The sequence below is a fragment of the Sparus aurata genome, chromosome 19 (assembly GCF_900880675.1).
Source record: "Sparus aurata chromosome 19, fSpaAur1.1, whole genome shotgun sequence".
In the NCBI taxonomy this organism is placed as follows: domain Eukaryota; kingdom Metazoa; phylum Chordata; class Actinopteri; order Spariformes; family Sparidae; genus Sparus; species Sparus aurata.
The window spans coordinates 27,118,087-27,145,653 of NC_044205.1; the positions used below are offsets into that span (position 1 = coordinate 27,118,087).

The following is a 27,567-nucleotide window of genomic DNA, read 5'->3' on the forward strand; positions in this document are numbered from 1 at the left end:
AGTGGAGGATATTTCTCTTAACTTTTGAAAGTATCCGCGACTGTTTGCTGCTTCGGTGTCTTTGCCTGTATTGCTCGAGTGAACACGTTTTAAATTAGAAAGTGAAAGCAGTCCAGCGGCGACCTGTAACGTCTGCTATACGGCCGTTTCGCGGAGCTGCATTTAATACTACTCATTTGATACGGTATATAAAAACAGAACACTCAAAGAATACGTTATTTCCACACTGCAGACATTTTATCCACAAGTTTGCCAGAGTAACGCTACGCGCGCATCTGCGTTCAGACACTAATTGTCCTCTGACGTAAAAATAAATAAATAAATAAAAAATACGCTCCTATTATAAACATTTTTCTGCATATTCATGACTTTGAATGGGAGCAGCAGTAATGCTGCAGTTTCCCATCGAGGATCAATAAAGTATTTCTGATTCCGATTCATATATTATGAAGTCAGCTGTCCATATTAAAAGTTAAATTAAATTAACCAAGTTGACAGTATGGTAGACAGGATGTCACATTTACATGTCAGGATCTGGTTATTATAGACAGATTCAATATTTAACTGTCATGTATCATCACAGTAACAGCGTTACAGACATTAGCAGCTGTAAACACATAAAAACATTATAAAACACATCCTGTGGTTTGGTGCCGACCTGTATACTGAACATATGAGGAGTAGTTAACATTTATTATCGCCACAGAACGTTACAGACATTGTTTTTGGTTCCTCTCTGTTTCCTGAATATATCCGTACGTGTGTGAATGTAAAAATAGGAGACATTAACTTATAGCACTTTGTAGAAGGAGCTTTACAAAGCTCACTTCATTGACTTGTATCAGTTCACGGGGCTGAGCTGCCACATCCAAGATGGCGGCGATGTCGACGTATCGCAGCGTCACAACGTGCCAACCCGCTCAGTGAGGCTTCTGTGTTATGTGTATGTATGTATATGTCCATGTTCAAAATAACTAATTCCCTAAAACATCAACATTGTGACGGTATGTCTATGGTAGACATCGTCATATATCAGCTCTGCAGACATAAACCCTGCTGAAGAGTAAAAACACCGAGAGAACAGGAAGTGAGACACAGCCTGTCTCATGATCAAATCCATCAAACTGTTGACTTTCGAAACTTTGACAGTGAAATAATAAAAAATTTGGATTAACACTCACCCTGACACAGCGTTCAGTGTCCTGCTCCATCTGCTGTCGAGTCAAAATGGAGTCTGCACTTTAGTTTAGTTTCACTTTGGGAGTTCCCTTCCTGTTCTCAGGTATCACACAGTCACTGTGTCTCCTCCCCTCACCATTTACAGGAAATACATCTCTGCTGAGTGCGTGTATGGAGGACTGAAACTGACAAAATCAAAAGGAAAGACATTAATAGATAAATAAATGATTATTTAAAATACATGTAGGCTTTATAATTGTAAAAAGTGACATAAGTGAATATTTGTGCTTCAGTCTGCCTCTGTATTTATTCACCTTTGTATTCATTCATCTTTTTATTTAGTTTCTACAGAAGCCTTGAACTGTGGTTTGCTGTGATAACAAGTTAAATTTGGTTCATTTTCTCAAGATAAGGAGTTATTTATGTCTATTTAGTATCTCCAGATAACCAGATAATTCTCTTGAGATAAATTATTATCATTATCACAAGAAAATAAAACATTGTTGCCTCTTATTCCTGAAGGCTTTATGTCTATTTGATCAGCAGTTATCAAGATTAAGGCTGCAATAACGATTATTTTGGTTGTCGACTAATCTATAGATTATCTTTTCGATCAGTCAGGATTATTTTGGCAGCACCTGTTTCGACTTTTTCACCTCATATTCTCAGAGCAAATTAAAAACCCTGAAAGATGTATTTGAAAACATAATATTTTGAAACACAACTGCGTTTTTAAATTGTTATTTTAATTATCAAACATTGTTTTATTTATATTATTACTGTTTTGTACTGATTTAATATCGTACACATGAATTATTACTGATATCGTTGCTGTCAGACAGAAACCTTCTATTTGCAAATTTGACTTATTTTTTCATAATCGATTTTACTGGCCACCTTCACGTCTGTTCACATTATTAACCAATCAATGTATTAAAGAGCTTGTCTCCAGCCGGCCTCTTGTCTGATGATACATGGGTTCACAACAACCGCACTTGTTGTTGTCATTCGAGATCTGTTTCATTTTTAATAACTATGAATTTTAATAAATCACTTTTTGGTTGCCCACTAATGGATGAATATATAAAAAAAAAAAAAAAGATACAAATCCATTTCTGTTGGATTTGCTTGTAGGTTTGTAGGCTCCTACGTAAATGTAATATCATATATTGACGATAGGAGGTTTCCACCCGACAGCGAGGATATGGTCCAAACCAATATAACTCACTGACAACTAAGACAAATAACTTTTATCAGTTCAACTCGCGGACATATCCATCTGGCGTAAATGCCACCACAGCTCTAGGGTGCTAACGTTTTTAGGTGCTCATGCATGTCTGTAGTGCTGCCATGAAATGACAGCTGTGTTTGACAAAGTCTGCACGTCACATGTTTCGCGGTTTTATTATCAAAATGTTCCCACTGTCACACTTTGGAAATTTTTGGTCTCGATTTCCTGCTCTCCTCAACATGTTCCGCCATCAGTCATATTCTTCTTCTGCTTCTTCTTCTATGTCCCACTGTGGTGCTCATTCTAGTAGCTGTGCTAAAGCAATTTGCTCCTGCTCAAATCTTTTTTTTTTTAAATGATGATGACAATAACAATTATAAATACGACACATCGAAGCAAACATTTTGCGTCAAGAAATTTTTATTGTCCACGTAATCGTTTAAGTCGACTAATCGTCACAGCCCCTAATTAGAAGGAAATGCAAAGGGAAACTATTTAGAAATAAATACAAGTAAATAATAACACTGAGGGGACAAGCTGCCTCCAGTTAATAACAATCGTCCGTCATTATGTTTCACTGTATCGTCATATACAAACTCAGCAGACATAAGTTGGCCCTGCTAAGTGTAAACACAACACTGACAGAGCAGGAAGTGCGACACAACCTGTCTCTCGATTAAATCCATCAAACTGTTGACTTTATCCCAACATGTCTTTCCTCTACAGTCCTCAGGGAGAGAACGACTTTGAGACTTTGACAGTAAAATAATAAAAATGTTCGATTAACACTCACTCTGACACAGCGTTCAGTTTCCTGCTCCGTCTGCTGTCGACTCAAAATGGAGTCTGAATCAGTAAACAACACTTGTTGTGCCAGAAAACGACTGCTTGCCAAAAAACGACTGACCCCAACGGGAACGCCCATCGGGGGTGTTACTGGTCTCTCCACAGCAAATGACTGCTCCCGACGGGAACGCCCACTCCTGAGTTACAGGGGCAGTATTGCAAAAAAAATAACTGCCCCTGTAACTCAGGAGTGCAAAGGGTGACAATGACCAAATTCAGTGTACATACACCTGTTACCCTCTATTATAACTTCAGAAAATTCTGTGAATATTGCCCTTTGCACTCCCGAGTTACAGGGGGCAGTGTTTAATCAGTAAATAGCTGAGTCGACGTGTGTTAATGTTACTCCACCTTAAATTGATCAGGGATGTTTGGAAAGTTAACATTAGGCCTGTTCAGGTGTTATTACAGGTGTCTTTCCTGCTTGTATGTCAGTTAAAATGCTTTTAGTTTTCCATCCCCTTTGTAATAGTGTAGTTGTAAGCCTTTGGTGTATTGTGTCACAGTTTATGTTTGTTAAAGTTTACATCAGTGTTAAAGTGCAGTTAAGTGTATTACTGTTAATACTCCACACCTTAGCTTTCCCACATCATTCATCTGGTTCATCTGGCACTCTGGTTAGACTGAATTGTTTTGCAATGACAATAAAGTTGAATGAATCTCATCACATTTTCATTATTAGTCTATATTCGTCTTATGTATAGCACACATCAAGCATCTGATTTTTTATTAAAATGTAACATGCAGTGGTCACATATACTTCTCTTCTCTCTTCAGATGTACATTAACATATTTCACCACCACCCCAGTGACACAGCATCAGGACTAAAGGCACCAACAGACCTGCTGACTGGCCATCTCTTCTGACTGACAAAGTGATATGAGAGATAGTTCACAGAGGACCAGTTCAAATAAAAAAGATGGGAGAGTGTCAACATGACTTTTGTAACAGAGTCTAAGTCAATGGGGAAAAAAATCAAAATAAGCTGGCTGATGTACTCAAACAGAAATGATAGCTTGCACTGCTTCTGCTGCTAAATGATTCCTCCAAAAGAATACGGACTTAATAAGGAAGGACTAAAGGACTGGAACAATGCAAGCCACTTGCTGAAGGTTCATGAGGATAGCCAGGAGCACAATACCCACATGGCAACATGGAAGGAGTTGCAGGTCATTTTGCAAAGCGGCTGACAATATATAAGCAAGAGACGGCACTCTGAGGCTGAGAGATAATATGTTTGCACAGTGCCTTATTTATATTGTATTTTTATCACTTGTTTCTTTCTTCAGTTTTTATTTGGTGTGATATTTTTGACTTAAAAGAAATAAAATCTTGAATATATACATGCAGTTTCTGTGTAAGTGTATGAACATTGATTGTGAAATTGACTGCGATGCAAGAGGGCACCGGCTAAGATCTTGCCTAGGGCACCAAATTTGTCAGGGTCGGCACTGTATAGAAGTCCACAGAAAGCTCAGGACCACCAGGTACACAGAACACCTGACCACAGACATCCTCTTCATAAATCTCCTCAGTGATTCTGTAGTTCACTGGAAAGAAAACGACTTTGACGTCAAGGTTGAAGCTGCCCAACAGGTCCGATTGGCTAAAAGTCGCATGTCTATTCATCCAGAAACAAGTATGTGAGCAACTTTTAGGTGTGTCATCAGCACTTTATTTAGTTTCCTACAGAAGCCCTGAACGGTCATGTGTCTAACATATTATTTCTTCTAGTTTCCTGTGATAACAAGTTCAATTTAATTTCTTTTCTCAAGGTAAGGAGTTATTTATGTCAGCATCACAAGATAACCAGATAATTCTCTCGAGATCTTGAGAAAACAAGATAAATTATTATCATTGTCGCAAGAAAATAAAAAGTTGTCGCCTCTTATTCCTGAAGGCTTCATGTCTACTTGATCAGCAGCGGCCTGCCAGCATGAATACACGGCATCTTTACAAGTGTAGCGACTGATTTAAGATGAAATGTAATAAAGCAGAATTTCATAAAGAATTTAAAAGGAAATGCAGGATTAAATACATTTGTGGAAATTATTAGAAAAAAATACAAGTAAATGAATACATAAAAAAATTAGGAATTAATCAATTAAATGAAAAAGTAAGAGAAAGTAAATAAATAGTTGAATTAATAAAATATGGTTTACTTTATATTCTGAACCTGCAGTGACACTGGTCTTATGAACAAAGTCTGAAATCGCGGCTTTGAACCAAAAGTGACTGAATGTTTGCGTTGATGTCTTCCACCCTCTGGAACATCTCCCAGTAAGAACTCACCTGCTTTGAGAGCACTTTGTCCTTAAATGTGTTCAGGCAGTAAAATGCTTCCAGGCCAGTCCAACCTACATACAAATATAAACAGTGAACATGTAAATCTAGAGGGGATGTCCAATGTCAGCTACTTGGACAATAAACCAATCAACAAATGACTCTTCAGGAGATCATCAAACTGAAATGTGCTCCTACAAGCTCCAGTGAAATAACATGTTCAAACTGAAGGTGTGTAGAAGCTTCAGGTTTCAAAGGGTTCAAGAATGAACACAGTTTCTTACTAGAACTACGTGGAGCAGCCAAGAACACACGACAGGGACGAAACAGACCAGAACTTCTGACAATCTAAAGGTTCTCAGTGAGAGAGAGACAGATTCAGAATGTTCCTGTTTTAACTCTATTAATTGGCGCGATGATATTTATTATTATTATTATTATCATCATTGTTGTTGTTGTTGTACATCAAAACCCATCAGACACAGATTCACCTCCCAACACTGAAACTCACCAACACATCACACATTCATATTCAGATGAAAGAGAGATGAAAGAGAGCAGAATATAGAGAATCTTTGTTCACACTTTCTGCCAGCAGAGGGAGCTGCAGACCGTCAGGAGTTCATCAGTCTGTCTGCAAACTGACCCTGAAACCTGTCACACCTGAGTTCATCAACAGCTTCCTCAATCGTCTCATTTCAGTTTTAGTACAATTTAAAGTTTCCAACATTTACAGACAAACAGCTGACACCCTGCTCGTATGTACGTGTCAGAGTCAGCGTTTATTTTAAACTAAAGAAGTCAAATAAAAGGAGAAAAGAGATTATTATGTCACATCTTTACTTTGCTTCTTACTTCATGCACACAATAACTTAATACTAGCGATGCACCGATCGATCGGCAACCGATCGCAATCGGCCGATAACGCCCTCGGTTTTGATCGGAGTTCTCAAAAGAGATCAAATCAGGCCGATCAGATGACGTTTCAATATAGAGACAGTGCATTGACTGCATGCAGGGTGGGAATTTCAAGTCCGGTAAAGTTGGAAATATATTCACAGATTCGAACTTCCCGGATCAATAACTCATAAGTGAAACCTTGTTAAAACACAAACGACGGCTCTTTTCTACCGTAGTACGGTAGACAACGAGCTACAACCGTATTTTCATCAAAACGAGTGTCTGGACATTAACTCTGGTCTGTATGGTCAGCCAGCTGTGAGACGAGGGCGCAGGGACCGTCTACAAAGTGCAACACCGAAAAGAGAAACTACAAAAAATTCAATAACTTCACTATTATTCAGAGTGTAGTGTCACCAAAATCACTCCACACATCAATGGTCTCCTGCTGGTTATTCTACAATTTTTTGTTTGGAAAAAATGTGCTTTCCCATAATTTTGGGGAATTTCTATGAGGAGAAATATTCAATAACACTAATATTCAGTGAGGTGTCACAAAAATCACCTCACCCTAACCCTACTTAACAAAAACTACTTGCTAATGTAACTTTAACTTGATTTTGGTATTAGAAAATGTGTTAATACATAATCCATGTCTTATTATAAATTAGGATGTTATGGTATCAGTCTGAAAGGTAAATCAACAAATTTTACTAAGTGGCCTTTGTGCCCTGACATGTGGCCTTGGTGCCCCTGAAAATAAAAGTGAAGGCCAAATGGACTTGCCCCTAAAATGACAGAATTCCCACCCTGACTGCATTCCCACTAGTAAGCTACAGTTACTCTATGTAAGCTGAGTCCAAGTTGTCTCTAAGAGAGTCTCTAAAATGTGAAATATTGCACATTGCCTCAGCCTGCAATAAAACGGTGGTCAATTCATGATACTTTCTCATCTCCTAATTTTTATACTTAATAATACAATGTCAATGTTGTGTAAGAAGAATCATTAATTAAATATATGAAAGTTACACAAGACAACAATATAGAAGAATTTATGGATTTGACACTGTGATCGGTGATCGGCAATATCGGGATCGGCAGATACTGCTTTTGGTGATCGGTGATCGGTGATCGGCCCCAAAAACCCTGATCGGTGCATCTCTACTTAATACCTTCCTATAATTTGCAGCAGTCAGTTCTCATCCTGCAAAACCTTTTGAAGAAGATTTCTGCAAATGAATAAAAGAAACAATCTGTTCTTTTTCATAACAATTAAAGTTTAAAGGGTGATAAACCCTTTTGTTTTACTTGTTTTGTTTATTGAGAACACAGGCATAATTTACACTCTGCAAATCAAACTTGAAGGTATAAAAGTTATTTCCTGAGTTTGTGTTCATCATATTTATCACGTGATAACAAACAGATGTGGGAGTAATCTGTACGAGAGACTCTGAAGCAACCACGTTATTATTGACATGTCTGCTCTGAGATTTACCCTACATCGTCCATACATATCCTTACATCGACTTATTGATGTTATTCTGATCATTTGGTCTGCGTGAAACTCTTCTTATTTTAATAAACAAGTACCGTGAAGTTAATAATGTGTTAGTGATGTATAAATGTTGGATGAAGTGAAGAGAGAAAAAGAAAACTGAACTTGAGTGATAAAGAAATTCTGCTGCTTGTAGACGAGGTTCATTATGGACATTTTATAATAAGGAGAATTTAGTCCCACGTTGACAAGGACAGACAATGAAGACAGATTAAGTCTGGATTATATCGCTTGAGATAATGTTTCATTAATCATTAATATTCTGTAAAGTCACGTGGGAGCTGATGGAAGCTGAGCTCCCATAAAAACCTGTGGAGGTCCCAAATACATCAGCAACAACCGTTATTCTCAATCTATAGTGATGCATTTTTCAACATGATGAATACTGTTTATGTTCATGATATAAAGAGTCTGAAAGAAACAAGATGTCCAAATGAACTAAGCACCATATTGTGGTGAATGACAATAACTGCATTTCACCACAGAGCCACCAGGGGGCGCAGTAGAACAGAGACACTTGAACATGAGTGAGTCGTGAACAGGTTGTGGAGCTGTTTGGATGGAGAAGCTACAACCTGTATCTACAAGTGTTATCCTCATAAATGTAGTGAGACAGTAATATAGACTAGACCACCACGCCAACCAGGAAACAGACGCTGCTAGTGACAGAGACTACAAGGCTGCCAGTTTGTTTCACTGCTACGGAGGATGTTAACTCTGCTCCACACCTGATGCTGCTGGATGTGGGAGGACCACCACACACTCACACTGTTCAGAAGAGGAGCAGGATGAGGTGGCAGGAAGCTGCTACGACCAAACCACCTCCAAACACCCGGGAATACAATCAGTGGAGATCCTGGAAGGAAAAACACTCCTGGCTGTTTGCAAAGGAAGATGGTTTAGGATGCCTCGTCTGTCAGGAAGACAAGACTCTGTTACTCTATGAGAACGAGTTTGGAGTTCATTTGGCAGATGTGTGGATCGATGGCGCTGTAAGCAGCCCTGTTCAAAAGCAGCAATGTTCTTACACCATGACAGCACTGACCATAACAGAGCAAAGCCAAGAAAAAAATAAGGGAAGTGCTTCAAAAGAAAGTGTCCGACCTCAGCTCCAGTATGTTGAAGGAGTCAGCCTGTTGGTTCAGGGCAGCTGATACTGTCTCTGAAGAAAGGTCGCCTTATACAGAACTGATCCCATCATGGAACTTAAAGAGATGAACGGGGCGACAGTCGGCCCTGTTCATCGATCCCATCGTCGATGTGCTCAGATTGTAGAGCACATTGCAAAGGAAATGAAAAGGAAATGTATTTCTACTGTCAGATCACTTGATTCCATATCAGCAGATGAAAACACAATTCATGGACACCACACGTGATTCTTGATGTCAGGTGTGATGTCACTGGGAATGGAGATGTGGACAATGTGTTCTTTTTATTTTTTATTTAAGTCTTTATTTAGTTTTTCAATCAACATGAACATTAGCACAAATATGGAGAAATACAAAAAAACTGTTTTCTAGTAAACAAATTTTATAAAGGTGGACAGGTGTAAAGTAATAACATTTCTTGGGGTGACAATAGATTAAAAAATTAACCGGAAATCCCACATCGAGCACGTACAACAAAAGGTCTCAAGACCACTGCAGTTTTAGACAGAGCAAGACAGGTTTAGGATCAAAAAGCACTTCACACTTTATTCTGTTCCCTCATCCTTCCATATCTCACCTACTGGGCTGAAATCTGGGGACATCACTACAAAAGCAGGTTACACTCACTGATCATACTTCAAAAGAGAGCAATCAGATACATTCATAAAGCTGATATCAGGATCATACTAACTCACTATTCACACAGTTAAAACTTCTAAACTTCAAGACCAAGTGGCATTTCAAACAGCACAAGTTATATTTAAGGCAAAACATCATCTATTACCAGAAAAACTTTAAAAACTGCTCATGGAAAGGGAAGGAGGTTATGATTTAAGGGGGAAATACCATTTCAAAAATTTGAGGTTGTGCACCACAATGTTTGTGTTTGTGTTTGTGTTGCTGGAGTGAGACTATGGAACAGTATGAATGTGGAGTTAAAAGAACACACGACCATAAAACAGTTCAAAAAGACATATAGAGAAAAGATGTTTATGTGATATAGTGAGTGAGGAAGGTGTTTAAATATCACCAGGTGTTCATTGTTTATTCATCAGCTTCATTTGTTACAGATTTTTATGTTGCCTCTGTTTATAGACTGTGTGTGTGTGTGTGTGTGTGTGTGTGTGTGTGTGTGTGTGTGTTTGTATGCTATGCTTGTGGGGGTCTACTCTAGAAATTCCACCTTTCTTATGAGGACATTTTTACTTGTGAGGTCATTTTGCCTGGTCCTCAAGAAAAAAATGCTAGTGTGTGTGCGTGTGTGTGTCTTCAAGTTCGTAGATTCCACTGGAAAAAATTATGGGGATTTAAGTTGTACATATTCTCTTTTTTCTTTTTTTGTTCTCATTGGTGGGTTACTCTCCAGATGAACAGATGAACAGGGAAGCACAGTGATGTGGGTATTTAATGATGGTGAAAGGAAGTCAGAGTTAATACGTTTTACACTTCTTCTACTCCTTTTCGGACATGTTTATTAATTTCAGCATTAGTATTATTATCATTTGGGGTATTGGGAGATGGTGGTGATGATGATGAGGACAATGATGATTCACATGATTGCTATTATGAGTATAGTATTATTGCTTTGTTGTTGTTGTCGCTATCATCATGGCTGTTACATGTCATTATATGTATCATAACTACTATAATTATGTTTATATATTGGGATGATGAATGGGAATAGAAGAATCATGTGTTTGTTTTGTTTTGTTTTTTATTTTCTCTCGCTTTCCTCCTATTCCTTCATTTGTCTCCGACTGGTGCATGTCTTTACATTTTGTCCGATAATGAATTTCTCTTTTTTATTTTCTGTTCATATGTTCAAATGAAACTAAACTAAACCAGCCTGCAGTGGAAATGATCTTTGCCCACAAGTCCTCGTCAGTGTTCACATTCAGATCCCTCTGCCATGTCAGACTAAGATTCTCATAGTTACCGTACATAGAATTCACAATTATCATATAAATAGGGACAGTGTGACATCTCATCCTGTGTATGCGTGATTCTACGGTGCAGCAGATTAGACTACGATGCACCACTAGAGTCTCGTTAATCGATGGGAAACACTGTATATTTAGGGAAACAGCTCAAGAATTTTCCAGGAAGGGTGGACTGGACTCCCCTGTCCCCACTTAATATCCATTGATGGTGTTCATAGTTGCAGTAGTAATAGTAGTCGTGCTATTTACAGTAGTTAAGTGTTTGCTACAAGGAGCAAGTAGCAGAAGTAGTCAGGGGTGGAAAGTAACTGAGCACTCAAGGACTGTACTTAACTACATTTACTGCACTACGCTGGAAGTGTTTGAGGTTTTACTGCAGGACCTTTACCTGATGGCTGTCAGAACAAGCTCTATGTTTGATTTTTTTTTTTTTTTTTTTTTTCTAATAAGTTTTAAGAATTGATCCAAAGCGATCCAAGAGGGACTGGATATGTAAAAAACCAGGTGATGACTCCTTTAATACATTTATTGCTCATTACAGAAGGATAAACATTTGAATTAAAATGTAATTTTCATTCAGGGATTTTTAGAATTAAGACAGTAATCTCACACAAGCTGGGGCGCCGAAAAGGGGGTGAAAAGGGGAAGGATTCTAGGGGCCCATCACTGACAGGGGCCCAGAAAGGCCCCTAATAAAATTGTCATACTGACAAAAATAATATGACACTAATTTGTTAGTTTATAATCATAAATATGCATCACCTAATGCACTGATAATAACACGTTTATTTTGGAAACATTTCTCAAGACCCCCCCCCCCCCCCCCCCCCTTACGTAAAATGGTTCGGTCCTCCCATCAAATCAACTGAACTGCTGCGTGGTGCCGCGTGTCAGTCAGTAAGGAGACCGAGAGAAGGCAAAGTGCCCCAGAAGTCGGGTAGCCAAAAAAGGAAAGACAAAAAGATTAGGCAAGAGAGAGAAGCAAAGGGGCGTCAGTATGTCACCCAGTTTTTCCAGAAACAAGGTGGGTTTGGTTCATGTGGTGGAAAGTTCTGGAACACATTAGTCTGTTGTTTGTCTTAACGTTAACCTTGTGGTTTTTAAGCTAGCTCACTTTTCTCACAAACTCTGGATTTTTAGATTTCACTGTTCACCTTTAGCAAGCTGCCCATATTTAATCAGTTGACCACCCCTCCTGTCAAAAATGATGCATGTTTGAACAGACACGTCAAGTGCAGCAGCAGCAGCAGCAGCTGTCTGTGAGCGCCGTGAGCCACCTACCCCTGAACCAGCCCCAGTAGGCCTACCCACAATTTAGGAAGGAGGTGAGCAGCTCTGTGTTGAATTAATCCATTATTATGGAAAAAAAGATCAATTGAAATTAATGAATAAAGATCATTCTGAAATAAAAACACATTTAAATGTTTTAATGATTTAAATGGTTTAAAAAGCATTTAGCCTATAACTTTATTTTGTTTTGTTGAAATTTAGCGCTCGCTTTGCAGTAGGAAAAGAGGAGAAATTTTCTGGTGTTTGCAGACTAAGTGACTGCTCTCAATCCAATCAGAGAAACTTTAACAATATTAAATTGCAACGACCGTAGAGCCTCATTCATGTATTTTTTTCCACCCCAACTCTAATTCCACCACGTACAGTTTTGGAGATAAATTATCATTATTATTATTATTTTTAATAGATTTTTTTTAACAAAATATAAACGTATATAACAAACTTAATAAAAACAACAACACAAACATAATGTAAGACAGCATACAGTTTTTACATTGAGTGTAGTGGCTGGTCTAAGTGTGTGTGTGGGGGGTGATGTGCATGTTTGAAAGAGAAATTGTGTGGTATTGCTATAATAGTCATTTTGGAGATAAATTAGACCTAAATGCAGGGCTACAAGAGGGAGACAGTGAGCAGTGGGGTACTGGTTGTGAAAATCACATTTTCTTTTGTTATTTTTGATCAAATCACTGACAGTAAAACATAATGGTGGGAGGAAACCTGAATCTGGTGATGGTGATGCTATTTCAAATGGTATTACAGGAAATTCTATATAATTCATGTATGTCATGCATTTGTATTTTTCAGGTAATTTAATTTAAGAGAATTTTATATTTTGACCATTAAAGTTGCAGACGTGCAGACAATGAATCTAAATTCCATTGTATTCTGAGTGTTCAATGCTTCCCCTACCAAGTAACTGTCCCAGAATATAATGAAAGATTCATATGCAATAAAATATAAACATACAGAATAAAGAACACAGATACAGAAATAATCTTGCACTGATGAATATGATGCTGCAGACTTCTGCATTCTGACATCAACGTTCATTTTACAGTATATTATGAAAATTAACGGGCGTTCTCCGTCATTCAACAACCAGTAATTGTATAAACACAGACTGACTGAATCAGAAGAAGAAAGACAGAACGTGATGCAGACTCACGTCCAGGGTCCAGGTGGAGGAGGTGTCTGAGTGTGGAGCAGAAGGAGTGGAGGAGTGTCAGTGTGTCTGCAGAGACTGTGTAGAAGGACAGAGCAGCAGCAGAGCAGTCCAGATACACTGATGATACTCTGTCACATCCAGAGGAACACAGGGATGATGCTAGACTGGACATTGTGTGTGACAGCGGAGCTGATCTCAGAGCAGTTCACACTGCAGCACTGACAGTCATCTCCACTTGTTGTGATTGGTCCGTCAGTCACTGCTGGATGAAGCTCTCCTCTCCACTCCACCTCCCAGTAACACGGCCCAGTCAGAGCCTCTCCAACCAGCAGCTGATGGTGCTGCTTCAACCTCTCTGGATCATCAGGGCACAGCTGATCCTCTCAACACCTCCACCTATCACTTCACTCGAACAGAGACGACTTGCATCTGATGAGAGAAGCAGAGAGACAGCAGAAGTGATAAATGAGTGTTTACAGAGACTCAATCCATCGGCTGTCAGTCAGCAACCCCTTTTAGATAGACAAGGCGGCACATTTGCTGCAAGGTGAAGGTGGCAATGTGCCACCCTGTCTTTCTAAAAGCAAGATGTAATATTCCTCCTTTTCCAAAAGCCGCCACTGGGGTAGGCGTAAACATGTGACGTGACGTGAAGCACGAAGTCTGGCAGTGAACAGTGACAACAAATTTGTCTTCAAAATAAGAGCTTTACATTGCACCCCATTAGAGTTTAGAACTGGATTCTAAGCGGGGGGCTTGCTAGCATCTCCCAGATCTCAGCAGCTATCCAGTTGCTCATCTTGACATCCGTGGATGAAGTGATGGACTGACTGCTGTCATCACCTGTTTCCTGGTTTTAAAACTCTGCAGCTGTGGGTCGCACAACAGTGCACGTCATCGACACCTCTACCCATCTCACGCAACTGTCGGCACATTAACCTCTCGGATTTAGATAGGAATGGAGGCGGAAATAAGTGTACCCTCCGAGGCGTCAAATTGGCGGACCAAAACAGACCCCCAATTTACCGCCCTGTCTAAATCCGCGAATCTAGCTGCAAAAAGGATGGCCAAATTGGCGGCTTGCTGCCAAGTATAAAAATGGACAGTGATGTAAAGACCAGCAGGACTTCAGTCCTGTTCAGACCACAAGTGGAGCGGCTGTGTAGCGTAGCCAGCTTCCTTTCAGCTTCATGTTAACGTGTTGGAGTGAAGCTCACAGACCTGCAGATACTTTGGACATCAAGTCTGTTTACTCTGCAGGTTTCACTGAAGGACACAGTGGAAATAAACTGTTGACAGTCCCTGAACGCATCATTACTGCAGGAACACAGACACTCACAGCTCACTTTAATGATGATTTAGTGTTAGTCTCCGAATCTCAGTCATGTGAATATTTAATCTTCTTATAAATAGTAGTACAAGACAAATATTTAAATGTTGTATCTGTTATAACAAATATATTTGGACAAAAATGATAAATAAAAACATATTTAATATGTTCAACATCAGTTGTGGTTTCTGGACTTCAGCAGAGGTTGTGGTCTGTTTTACGAACCAGACAGTTACTAAATGTAATGATGGTTCTCTGAAAGAATAGCCAGTGATTTGCGGCTTCAATCAGACTGATCTGAGAGCTGTGGTAAAGATGAACTGATCAGTTCTTCAGTGTTGAAATGAGAGAACAAACACTTTGAGATCAGATTTGATGCTCCGACAGTTTGATGAATGAGGACACTGTCTCCATACATCCTGTGATGCTGTCAGCTGTGATCAGCTTTATTCCCTGTAGACATGAAGACAACAACAACAGTCTTCTTCATATCAAATCAAACACACCATCACAACAAGCTTTTAATCTTATTGGCTGACTGTTCTCTCTCCCTGTCCAATCATGAAGCCTGTCACGGTTCTCCTCTCACAGCTTCACTGAGTAAGCAGGACATACTGGATCTTTACGTTGATACTGTACAATACTGCTGAAACCATCATGAACTGACTCCAACCCTTTACTGACCTCAGAGTCTCCAGTCTACAGTCTGGACTCTGCAGAAAATCACATAGCAGCTTCACGTCTGAATCCTTCAGGTTGTTGCTGTCGGTCAGGTCCAGCTCTCTCAGATGGGAGGGGTTGGACTTCAGAGCTGAGACCAGAGAAGCACAGCTGATCTCTGACAGACTGCAGTCATTCAGTCTGAATAAAGAATAAATGATGTAAGTTTGGAGGACAATGTCCCTGCTTGAAATCATTCAATGATTAATAATCTCTTCAAATAGAATATGGGAAAATGGAAACTCCAAACATCTGAAAGAAAATACTGAATATTTGTTGTTGTCCATTTGTTGAAACAGAGATAACGTATTTATTCAGTGTGTTTAGGTATTTAATCATCACTTTCTTCAAAAATATGTATATATGTGGATTATAAAATGACAATCAAGAGTTGAAGAGGATCACAGTAAATTATCCAGTGTAGATTTTTCTCTTTGTATAAAGGTTTTAAACGTGCAGCTCAACACTGCTCTGCCACAGTCAATAGATTAAACCACTGTAAAAGCAATAGACTTTATAATTGAGATAGTCAGTATGAATCACTATAATAAAAACTTCACATTCAACTAAAGATCACAAAGTTTCCAAAGTTGCAAATATGTCAAGATGAATTCTGGGGAAGAGTAAACAAAACTGGATTTTCCATTTATTTATTATTTTTAGAATAGTGGAGTGATTGTGTGACTTTGTTATTGTGGATCATCATATTGTAATGTCAGCCTTCTACAGACATAATCTAAATGTCACCACATTCATGTCAACACGTATTATCCCAACTGTCCCAACACTACAGTATCCATAACAACATGAATCCAATTAGAGTACAGACTGACAAACTAAAAAGAGCTGTTGTGAGTTGTGCCCAGACAAACACAGAACACAAGGTAAGTAAAGGATGTTTAAAAGTTCTGTTATGGATTTAAATCAGGAATATAAACACTGGACATGAGCAAAATAAATGAAATGACCTCAAGATCTCCAGTCTACAGTTTGGACTCTTCAGTCCTGCACACAGCAGCTTCACTCCTGAATCATTCAGCCAGTTCTCACTCAGGTCCAGCTCTCTCAGATGGGAGGGGTTTGACTTCAAAGCTGAGGCCACGACTTCACAGTCAGTCTCTGAGAGTCCACAACCAGAAAGTCTGTGATGACAGAGAAAAACAAGGCCAAATAAAATCAGACACTTTCTCTAAAAAACAGACATTAAGACATTTGGCTGTAGCTCAGCTGGCCAGTTGTTCAGCCTGAGCTGGTCAGTCATTGATCACAAGGTTTGTGGTTTAAACTTGAGCTCCTCCTGTCCACACGTCAAAGTGCTCTTGAGCAAGCTAATGATCCCTAAATGGCAGCTTTAGACCAAAGTGTCTCCCAAAAAAGGTGATGTCATTTGTGTCTGTTAAATTTTATTTGAACATGATGTCCACTGAGTGCTACAATCACTGGAGGTTGTAACAGCACTTGTATTTACCTCAGTCATGTGTTTGTATGACGTCTATGTATCTTTTAATATCAGTCTGCTCTTCATCAAAGATTGTGTTATTGAAATGTAATAGTTAATAGTTTCACTTAAGTGGAGTTCAGCTGTTTAACAACATCATTTCTTCTTGTAGATTGGTGATGATAAAATCTCTCCACTGAACTGAACCTGCTGAGCTCTCCCTCACTCGTAGGATGAATCCAGATGTTGTCCCAGGAGCTGAATGTGTAATAGCTCTAGAGTATACCAGTTTACAGACCAGTCAATTCACATACTACCAGAGAAAGAGAGAGCGTCCTCATTGTTTATGAATCAAATCAATGTAAAGTTGCTCCTTTGTGCAATGAGAATGGAGAGTGAGATTTTTTTACTTGTCAAGAGGGAAAATACCCTTGATTGACAACCTCTCAAATCAAGCAATGGTAATAGATATGTAAACATTGTGAGAATGGACAGATCAGTCATTCATCCTTCTGGCTATAATACCCTGGTCTCTTCTCCACCTCTGTGGCGAATTGTTCATCATGTTCTGTGATTATACCTTTGCTCTTGCTAAACCTCATTACATTATCTCAGTGTCATCTATCTGAGGCAACAGCTCAACACTGTTTTGTAATGTAATCCACATACAATGATAATCTTATCTGGACTCACACAGCCTTCCTGCAGTTCCTCACAGCTGGAATCAGTCTCAGTCGTCCCTGCTTTGATGTTTTGTACTTCTTCAGGTCAAATTCATCCAGAACCTCCTCTGACATCTGCAGCATGTAGGCCAGAGCTGAGCAGTGGATCACAGAGAGTTCTTTCTTTGATCTGTTCTCTGACTTAAGGAACTTTTGGATCTCCTGATGAACTGAGTGGTCTTTCATCTCCATCAGACAGTGGAAGATGTTGATGCTTCTGTCAGGAGAGACATCATCTCTGTTCATCTTCTTCAGGTTCTTAATGGCTCTCTGGATGATTTCTGGACTCTTCTGTGTCTGACCCAGCAGACCTCCTAAGAGTCTCTGGTTGGACTTCAGAGAGAGGCCATGAAGGAAGCGAACAAACAGGTCCAGGTGGCCATTTTTACTTTGAAGGGATTTCTCCATGGCACTACTCAGGAAGTCATCCAGTGAAATATAAACATATTCTTTTTCCAGAAACGCCTCCAGGAACTTTGTCTTCGTGTTGGTGTAACAGTGGAACATGTAGACTGCAGCCAGAAACTCCTGAACGCTCAGATGAACAAAGCAGTAGACTGTTTTCTGGAAGATCACACTCTCTGTTCTGAAGATCTCTGTACAAACTCCTGAGTACACCGAGGCCTCTGTGACATTAAGACCACAGCGCTCCAGGTCTTCTTGGTAGAACATGATGTTTCCTGTCTCCAGATGTTCAAACGCCAGCCTCCCCAGCTTCAGAAGAACTTTCCTGTCAGCCTTCGTCAGCTCCTGTGGACTCGTCTTATGTCCCTCACCATACTTCTGCTTCTTCCTCTTTGTCTGAACCAGCAGGAAGTATGAGTACATGTCAGTCAGGGTCTTGGGGAGCTCTCCTCTCTGGTCTGTAGTCAACATGTGGTCCAGAACTGTAGCAGTGATCCAGCAGAAGACTGGGATCAGACACATGATGTGGAGGCTCCTAAAGGTCTTGATGTGTGAGATGATTCTGCTGGACAGATCTTCATCACTGAACCTCCTCCTGAAGTACTCCTCCTTCTGGTCGTCAGTGAAGCCTCGTACTTCTGTTACCCTGTCCACACATGAAGGAGGGATCTGATTGGCCGCTGCAGGTCGGGAAGTTATCCATACGAGAGCCGAGGGAAGCAGCTTCCCCTGGATGAGGTTTGTCAGCAGCACGCTGACTGATGACCTCTGTGTGACATCAGATATGACCTCATGGTTCTTGAAATCCAGTGAAAGTCTGCTTTCATCCAGGCCGTCAAAGATGAAGAGAAGTTTACAGACAGCGAGCTTCTCTGCTGTCACCTTCTGTAATGTTGGATGGAAAACATGGAGCAGCCTGAGAAGACTGTACTGCTCATCTCTGATCAGGTTCAGCTCCCTGAACGACAGCAGAACCAGCAGACTGACATCTTGGTTTTCAGAGCCCTCTGCCCAATCCAGAGTGAACTTCTGCACCGAGAAGGTTTTTCCAACTCCAGCGACGCCGTTGGTCAGAACGACTCTGATGCATCTCTGTTGGTCAGGTGAGGCTTTAAAGATGTCGCTGCCCTTGACTGGAGTGTCATGGAGGGTCTCCATCTTGGAAGCTGTCTCTAGCTGTCTCACCTCATGTTGGGTATTAACCTCTTCACTCTGTCCCTCTGTGATGTAGAGCTCAGTGTAGATACTGTTGAGGAGGGTTCCACTTCCTGTTTCATCACTTCCTGTTTCAGTACCTTCAGTCACACATTCACATCTCCTCCTCAGACTGATCTTATGTTTATCTAACAACTCCTGCAGACCAAGAGTCACTAAAAAAAGGAAGAAAAGTGTGAGAGAAAACAAAACACAACAACTATCTGCACATTATTTTCACTTTCATTTAAAAGGACCAAAATAAGAACATATATAGCAGCAAAGGTGCTGCTTTATGTGCACAGGCCTCCTACAGGAGAGCTGTAACAGTAGAGCATCCCATTTCTTCTTTTTCAAATAAACTTGACAGCCTTTAGAAATCATGCTCAACCACTGAGATGGAGGCATTGGCACTAATGGCTCCAGGACTTGTTGAGGTTTCTGTCAGCTTGTCGTCTTGTTTTCCTGCACTGAATGTTGAAATTGTGCACTTCTTCAGCCTGAACACTTACTAGAAGGCATTCCGTTTGTAGCGACTCAAACAAAGGAGCCGCTGAGAGACTGAGGTTGGGCCTGATTGTCTGAAGCGTTTCCTAAAAGAAGTCTCCAATATTCAACTTTTTATCAATGAAAAACGATGATCAACTCATAATTAAATGAACAAACTCATAATCAAACTAATCTCAGTGATCAAACGTAAATAGCGGTCAACAAAAATACGGAGACCCAGCTCACCCTCTCTCTCTAACAATGAGAAATGAACAGGTACCTATATTAACTAATAACCCCACCAATATCCACGTGACCCGCTATCCCCTACTCAGTATGACCACATAATAAAATATCAGAACCAAAACAAACACCAAAAGATAACAATACCCCTTCACCTTGTAACAAATAGAAAAACACCTACCAATTCATTCATGGCTCTTACACCCCAGCACCTAATCATTTGGTTATTATCCATAATAATGAACCATATTTATATAAATAAAAAAAAAAAAAAACATTTGGAGTCCATTATTCATATTTTGTCTTCCTTCTTCCTAAGTCACAAGTCAATAAAGCCAAATGTCACTGGCAGAGTCATTTTAGCCATCATTCTGTGGTATATCTGTCAGTAAAAATCAAAGTCAAGTTGGAGGTCAAAGAGTCACAGTGTGTAGTAGCCGTTCCTCATCCAGATTTGGCTTCTTGTAGCAGGCAGATCTTCGTTATTGGACGGTCCAGGCAGCTGCTCTTTGTTTGAATCCACACCAGATGCACAAATCCTCTTCTGCCTGGACAAGTTTGTAGTACTTTTCCCACAGCCCAGGAATTTCGAGGTGCTGTGTTGTCCACAATGAGCACAATATCTCCTGCTATAATGTTCTGCTTCACTCCAGACCATCTCTGAAGCTCCTGCAGTTGAGGTAAGTATTCTTTAACCCATCTTTTCCAGAATAAGTCCGATATGTATTGCACCTGCTTCCACCGCCATTGAGCATACACGGCAGCCTCCTGACAGTCTCCTGGTGGTAAAGATGGTACCGTTTTCAACAGCAGCAGGTGGTTTAGTGTTAGTGCTTCCAGGTCATTAGGATCTGTAGATGCTTTGGTAATTGGCCAGCTGCTGATAGTGGATTCTATTTCACAAAGCAAATGCAATTTGTAAGGGAGGGGAAAAAGCCACCAACCAAAGCAATAACAAGAACCAGTCTGCTACAAAAGGCCCAATCATGGGAAATGAAGGTCGACCTGGGAGGAAGGCTGAAGTTCCCCCAGACAACCCTGAGGCCTGTTATGGTACTGTGGTTGGAAGAGGCAAAAAAGATCATCCTCATAGAACTTACAGTCCCATGGGAAGAGGGGTGTGAAAAGGCCTTTGAAAGAGCGCCAAATACCTTCTGCATGACTGCAGGGGGAAAGGATGGCAGGCACGGCTGTTCCCGGTCGAGGTCGGCTGTAGAGGATTCCCTGCTCAGTCAGTGAGGAGAATGCTCACATCCATTGGAATGACAGGGAAGGAGAGAAAGACAGCAGCTCACAGAATGGGGGAGGCAGCAGAAAAAGGGTCGAAACACCCACTGAACGATGGGTGCCGCCTGATGACATCAAGTCCTCTTGGCCAAGGCTAGATTCACGTAAGGTGAATCAAGGCGAGAAGCATTTTAGGATGTATTTGTAATCCAGGTTTTGAACATTCACAGTGGAGTTCAGCACTTTCTGCACAGATCTGATTAACCGCTCCGAAGGTCCTCCACGATGCGAAGCAGCTGGGGGTTTAAAACGCCATTTGATTCCCTTCTGAAGAAGTACACTGTTAATCTCTGATTGATTCCACTGCTCAGTTGCTATTTCCAATTCACACTCTGCTCCCACAAAGTTTGTTTCATTGTCAGAAAGTAGTTCCAGGACTTGACCGTGTCTTGCTATAAAGCGTCTGAGTGCATTTATGAAAGAGTCAGTGTCCAGTGAAGGTGCCACTTCAATGTGAATTGCATGTATGGCCAGGCAGGTAAAAATTACACCATACCTCTTCACTACACTCTTTCTGCTCTTCACTTCAAACAGTCCAAAATAATCTCCTCCAACCCGAGTAAATGGGGGTTCATCTAGAGTAACTCTTTCGACAGGTAAGCCTGCCCTCCACTGGGACACTGGCTGAGCATTCAGTCTTTGACAGATGACACACTTTGACAGAACTCTCCTTAGGACTGTGCTAGCACCAGTCATCCAATACCTCTCTCTCAAATTCAGACCAGACTGTGTTAGATCCATCTTTAACTTTCTCCTCTTCTGGCAGCAAGCCATGAGCAATTTCTTAAATCTCTAGATCAGAGGAGCACATTTCCTCAAACCAGTCCAAGATGAGAAATAATTTATCATGCAAGCACAGTGTCAACCTCCTCTGCAGCTTGTGCAGCATTTACTGCCACAGCTTTCTTGACCTCCGGGTCATCTGCTGGAAGTTGATGAACAACAGGCCGTGCTCTCTCAGGTTGAATCAGAAACTGAGGAGGGGGGGATTGTAACAGACATAAGTGGAGCCACTCTAGCCTCCCCCATAACAAACGCATTGTGTACTTGTGAGTGTGCATTGTGCGACAGCAGATAAGTCACTACTCCGTAGCCATCTTCACTTGCATCACAGATATGGTGCAGCTGTGCCACGGTTGTTGCTCCAAAGTCTGAGGGCTTCAGACATCTCATATCTTTAAAGTCCTCCAAACGACACAGTTCCTGGAGCCAACCCATCCACTTTTCAGCCGCTGAATCAGGTATGATATCATCCCAGCTGAGTGCTCTCCAGCACAGATCCCTTAATATTTGCTTTGCTGACAACACAACAGAGCTCAGGATTCCAAGAGGGTCATAGATGGAGCTAACAGTTGAGAGAATTCCTCTCCTGGTCAGTGGTCTGTCCTTGATCACGATCTTAAACCTGAAGGTATCTGACTGAATACACCATACTACACCAAGCACTCTCTCTACAGGTAGCTGACCCTGATCCAGATCCAACCTTTTCATATCCTTGGCTCTGTGATTTTCAGGTATTGCGGCCATGACCCCACGTCTGTTGCTTATCCAATTTGTAAGCTGGAAACCACCTTCTGCACAGATGGAGACGAGGTCGTGATAGAGAGATATTGCTTCCTCCAATGAAGCCACTGACACCAGGCAATCATCAACGTAGAAGCAATAAAGAACCCTGTCCACCACTTCTTGGCTGAGGTGTCCTTTGTTATCTTCTGCACATTTCCTGAGAGCAAAATTAGCACAGCTGGGGGAAGAAGTTGCTCCAAAGAGATGCACCATCATCCTGAAGTCAGTGAGGTCTTGGTTTCAATCCCCAGAGAAACCTCAACAGATCAGCATCTTCAGCTGGGACTCTTACCTGGTGAAACATGGATTCAACATCTGCCATGATCACCACTGATTCTTCCCTGAATCTGGTCACCACTCCAATCAACAAACTGATGAGATCAGTTCCTTGTAGAAGCTGAGCATTAAGAGATGTTCCTTGGAAACTTGCTCCACAATCAAAGACAACTCTGATCTTCTTCTCATCTTTTTGTCAGATGGTAAACGCCATGGTGCAGGATGTACCTCCTCAGGCACTCGTTCAGCATAACCTTTGGTTACCAGATCGTTCATGAAGGCAATGTAGTCTGCATGGAATGATGAGTCCTTCTGAAGCATCCTCTTCATGTATGAAGCACACTGCTTAACAATTTTCTTGTTATTTGGCATGTTGAGTTCCTTGTTCCGTAATGGTAAATTTATCTATATGGCCATTCACTTGTTTTGCTGAAGTTGTGACCAATTCCATAAACTTTTGATCCTCTCTTGACATTCCAGGTTGTTCATCCACACTGCATTCAGGGAAATCTGTCTTGAACTGCTGCTGCCAAAGTTCCTCACAATTCACAACTGAGGCTCTGTGTATTGATACCTCTTGCTGCTCACAATCCATTGTTTTCTCGCCTTTACCTTTTAGAGGTCCATTCACAGTCCAGTCCTGCATTGTCCAGATTGCATAGGGTCCAACATTTACACTGAATGACTTCCAGTGGTTCCAATGCCTTAGGAACTTTTGTCCCAAACAGCAGTTCAATTTCTCTCACCAGTTTTTTAGGGTGACCCCTAGTGTACTGCTCGGAAAAACATTCTGTCCCTGCAGTTGTCAGTATTTCTCTCCACACCATTCTCAAAAGCTCTTATAAATTATATTTGAGTGGATCCCCATCAAAAGTTGGGATTTCTCTCCTTGGTAACAATGAGAGGCTTTGCTGTTGAATTAAGAGCGTAGTTATTTCGATTTGCTTTCTCATAATTCCCAGCATATTGTTTTGATTCTCATCTCTTGATCCAAATCCTGCATTCGAGGTGTATTCATAATGAGTGTGTGCATTCTCATTAGCATTGTGATTCACTGGATGTTGTTTGTGTTCATGAAGTGACTCGAAGTGAACTGAGGCGCAACTCTCTCTTCAGGCCTTGTTCCTGGATCCAAGCAGTCGTGTTTAGTTACCCTCCGTTTCACTGACATTTGTGGATTAAATGATTTTGTAAAAGCTTTGAGAGCATTAATTTTGCCATATGTGCTGCAATGTCTTCATCCAATTTGAGCTGCTCCTTTTTCCTTTTCAGATGTTCCTCCAGTTCATGTTTGTCCTTTAACAGTTTCTGTCTTGCCATTAATGCTGCCAAGTCAGCCTCTGTTTTCAGATGTGCAAAAGAAGCAATAGGAACAGCAAAACCTTTTTCCAGTAGCAGAGTTTTTGCTTCCCACATTTGACACACACACATTTATTGCAGACTGAGGCAGACTGAGGCTGTAATTTTGTTGTGTGATTCCTCTGATTCACTCAGCCACCTTTCGACATTCTCTTTAAATGTGTTACTGTAATTCATGATTCCTGAAAACCATTCGTTTTGTCTATTTTGTTCATCCTCCATGAGTAAAGGAACAGAACCTCATGTGACATGGTAGCATTTTCACAAAGTTGATTTAATTTCTCAAAATGAGATTGAGCTGCATAAATTGCCGATTTCCGCGCAAAATATGCAGGGCTTGCATGATTTCATAATCCCCGCATTTTCGTTGCGAAAAAGTCACATATATCTCAGCAGAAAGTTGAAAAATGTTGCGTTTGCTTCACACAAGAGCAGCCATTTTCCCCTGTTGCCATGGGAACATTACGAAGTGACGTAATTACGCGACGTGAACATCATCAAAAAGCTGCAATACCCGCGATGAAGCCATGATGAAGCCCACAAATCATTCTCATTTGCCAACAAAAAAATCATACTAGTTTAAAAAACCTTACAGTTGTAAGTATATCAGTAGTATGTAAATGTCCGGTACAGTAAGAGATTGCACTTTGTGCATTGGAAGCACTTATTTTAATAGAAGATGTCTGTTTTGTATAGCTACCTCTGTAAAACAGGAAGCACACATTTAATTTTTTTTATATTTTCTTTATTAATTTTTACAGAAGTTGTAGCATCTTCCTTTTGTAAAGCTACAAAATTTGTTTGACTCATCAATGTTTTGTAAGTTTGAGCCATGTATTTATTAAGGTCTGAAATAAAACAAGAACTTCAATATTCCTAGCACTTTCTGTGATGTAGTATGCTGCTTATCATAGGAAGTAATAAGAAATTACATTATGGTAGTAGCCTAGTGAGAACAGGGTGTTGGGGGAATCACTTTTTTTACTCTTTTTATTATCAAACCGCAATTTTTGCAAGTTCCCGCAATTTCTGCAAGTTCCTGCAATTTCATTGCATAAAATTGCATAAATATCCCGCATATTCCATCGCATTTTTTAAGAAAACGTGCCGCATAATCAAGGATTTTTGCCCGCAATAATCACAAAAAAACTCTGTGTTTTTCAGGAAGGACTGGATTTTGCGTTCATGTTGAAGCTTTTTAATTTTATTTGCCCAGGCTGTGGCTTTGAGTGTGGTTTGTCTTTTCCCATGCTCCATTTCGATGTCAGCATTTATTTATCTAAGTTTCCTCCATTAATGTCCTTTTGATTTTTTCTTTTTTTCCAATATATTGTTTGTGCAATTGAAAAACATCCCCGGAAATAAACAAAATCCATCCAACAAATATTATCCTTATCACAGCACACACAGCAGCAACTTCAGAGACAGAGCGCTGATTCATATTTTACAGCATGGAGTCAATTCAGCATCGGAATACATCGCACGGATGGCAATTGCCAATATGCAAGCCGCAATCCTTCCATTAATTTACAGCTTCAATGCACACATCCACAGGTGAGCTTACCTGGCTGTTGTCCGCATAATAAATTATCATAACCAAAACAAACACCAAAAGATAACAATATCCCTTCACCTTGTAACAAATAGAAAAACACCTACCAATTAATTCATGGCTCCTACACAGTTTATTTGATGAAGCTGATGTACCTGCTTGATTCTTGTGATTTTGGGGGTTTGTGTCCACGTGGTTGCACTGACTGTAAGTCTTTAAATAAATAGAACAACATGTAGCAGGTGACATTTTTAACTGGTAGAGATGTAGAGTCTTACATTGAACACTGCTGGTCTGACCGGCTGGTCTTGTTCTGGATCTTTCTCCACACTGGGGACAGGAGGAGTCCCCTGATGACTGGTCCCAGTATGAGGTGATGCACTGCCTGCAGAACCAGTGTCCACAGCTGGTAGAGACTGGATCCTTCAGGACGTCCTGACACAAAGCACAGCTGCAGAGCTGCTCCTCCACAGAAACATGACTCCTCTTCCTGTCAACACATTTCCAAGTGACTACAATGATTTGTTGAGTGTCGATGAAAAATTTAAAGATTTGTCACAGATGATCAAAGAACAGAAAATGTGTTTTACTTTTCTATTTGATTTTCTATTTGTTCCATTAATTTCATTTTTTATCTGTCTTATTAATACAAACTCAACACTTTGTGGAGCTCCATCACAAAAAGCCTTCCACTAAAGAGGCTGACCACATCCTTTACTGTTGTACAGTAACTCTGGGCAGCTTAGTTTGGGTTAGATTCAAATATAGTTAATTGTGGTAAACCAGTATTCTCAGAAGTAACATGTAACAGTAATGTCTCAGGTCCCGGCCATGTTTTCATTTCTTTTGGATGTCATTCCTTTTATGCTTTCAGTCACCCTCAAATGTCAGCGACTAAATTAAGTTTTAACTGCAATTAAAAAAAAAGAAGTCCAAATCTGCATTTGAACAGACAAACCAACTAAATATTCTGAGGACAAATATGTGAATATTGATGCCACATTCGAAGTTCATTCTTTCAGAATTTGAATAACTGTAAATATTTACAGTAACTTGAGGGAGAAATATAAACATTGTCTCATTGTCTTTTTTGCTACAGAAGTAAAGTAAGATCCACTGTAGTTCAAAACAGTGTCTGCATTATTAGTTGTGCATCATTATTTTTAATCTTGAAGCATTTTGTCTTCAGCCTTAATACATCATCTTCCAACAGGTCGGTTTAAAGTAAAATCAGTTTCTTACTGTGTGTCTGAGGGTCCAGGTTCATTACTGAAAAATAAAGGAAGCTCTTTGGACCGGTCACTCCTCATAGACAGACAGCTGGATACTGGAGACTCTGCTCTCTGTCTGTAGAACTGAACTCTGCAACAACATGTTTTTATTAATATCACATTGATCTTTGATAAATTCTCTGATGACAAAGTCATTTAGGAACCTCTAAATAC

General features: G+C 40.3%; 3 protein-coding genes across 5 annotated transcripts in view; all 3 read right to left on the reverse strand.

Annotated features, from left to right (window-relative positions):
- The window catches only part of LOC115569878 (NACHT, LRR and PYD domains-containing protein 12-like), a 94,312-nt gene extending 90,909 nt beyond the window's left edge, over positions 1-3,403 (reverse strand). For 2 of the 3 annotated variants that reach the window (XM_030398083.1, XM_030398080.1), the window contains exon 1: positions 3,204-3,403. The gene's annotated coding sequence lies outside the window, so the exon portion shown is untranslated. Of the gene's footprint in view, positions 1-1,181; positions 1,365-3,203 lie in introns of all 3 variants that reach the window. The other variant, XR_003981634.1, reaches the window with a different exon arrangement.
- Positions 1-27,567, reverse strand: part of LOC115569875 (NACHT, LRR and PYD domains-containing protein 12-like) — a 152,657-nt gene that overhangs the window by 33,644 nt on the left and 91,446 nt on the right. The gene's annotated exons all lie outside the window — the stretch shown is intronic.
- LOC115569888 (NACHT, LRR and PYD domains-containing protein 12-like) overlaps positions 13,834-27,567 on the reverse strand; it is a 38,591-nt gene continuing 24,857 nt past the window's right edge. The window contains exons 10-11 of the mRNA XM_030398094.1: positions 15,556-15,732; positions 13,834-13,970 (exon numbers count right to left, since the gene is read on the reverse strand). Of these exons, the coding sequence (XP_030253954.1) occupies positions 13,946-13,970; positions 15,556-15,732 (202 nt within the window). The 3' untranslated portion in view covers positions 13,834-13,945. The remainder of the gene's footprint in view (positions 13,971-15,555; positions 15,733-27,567) is intronic.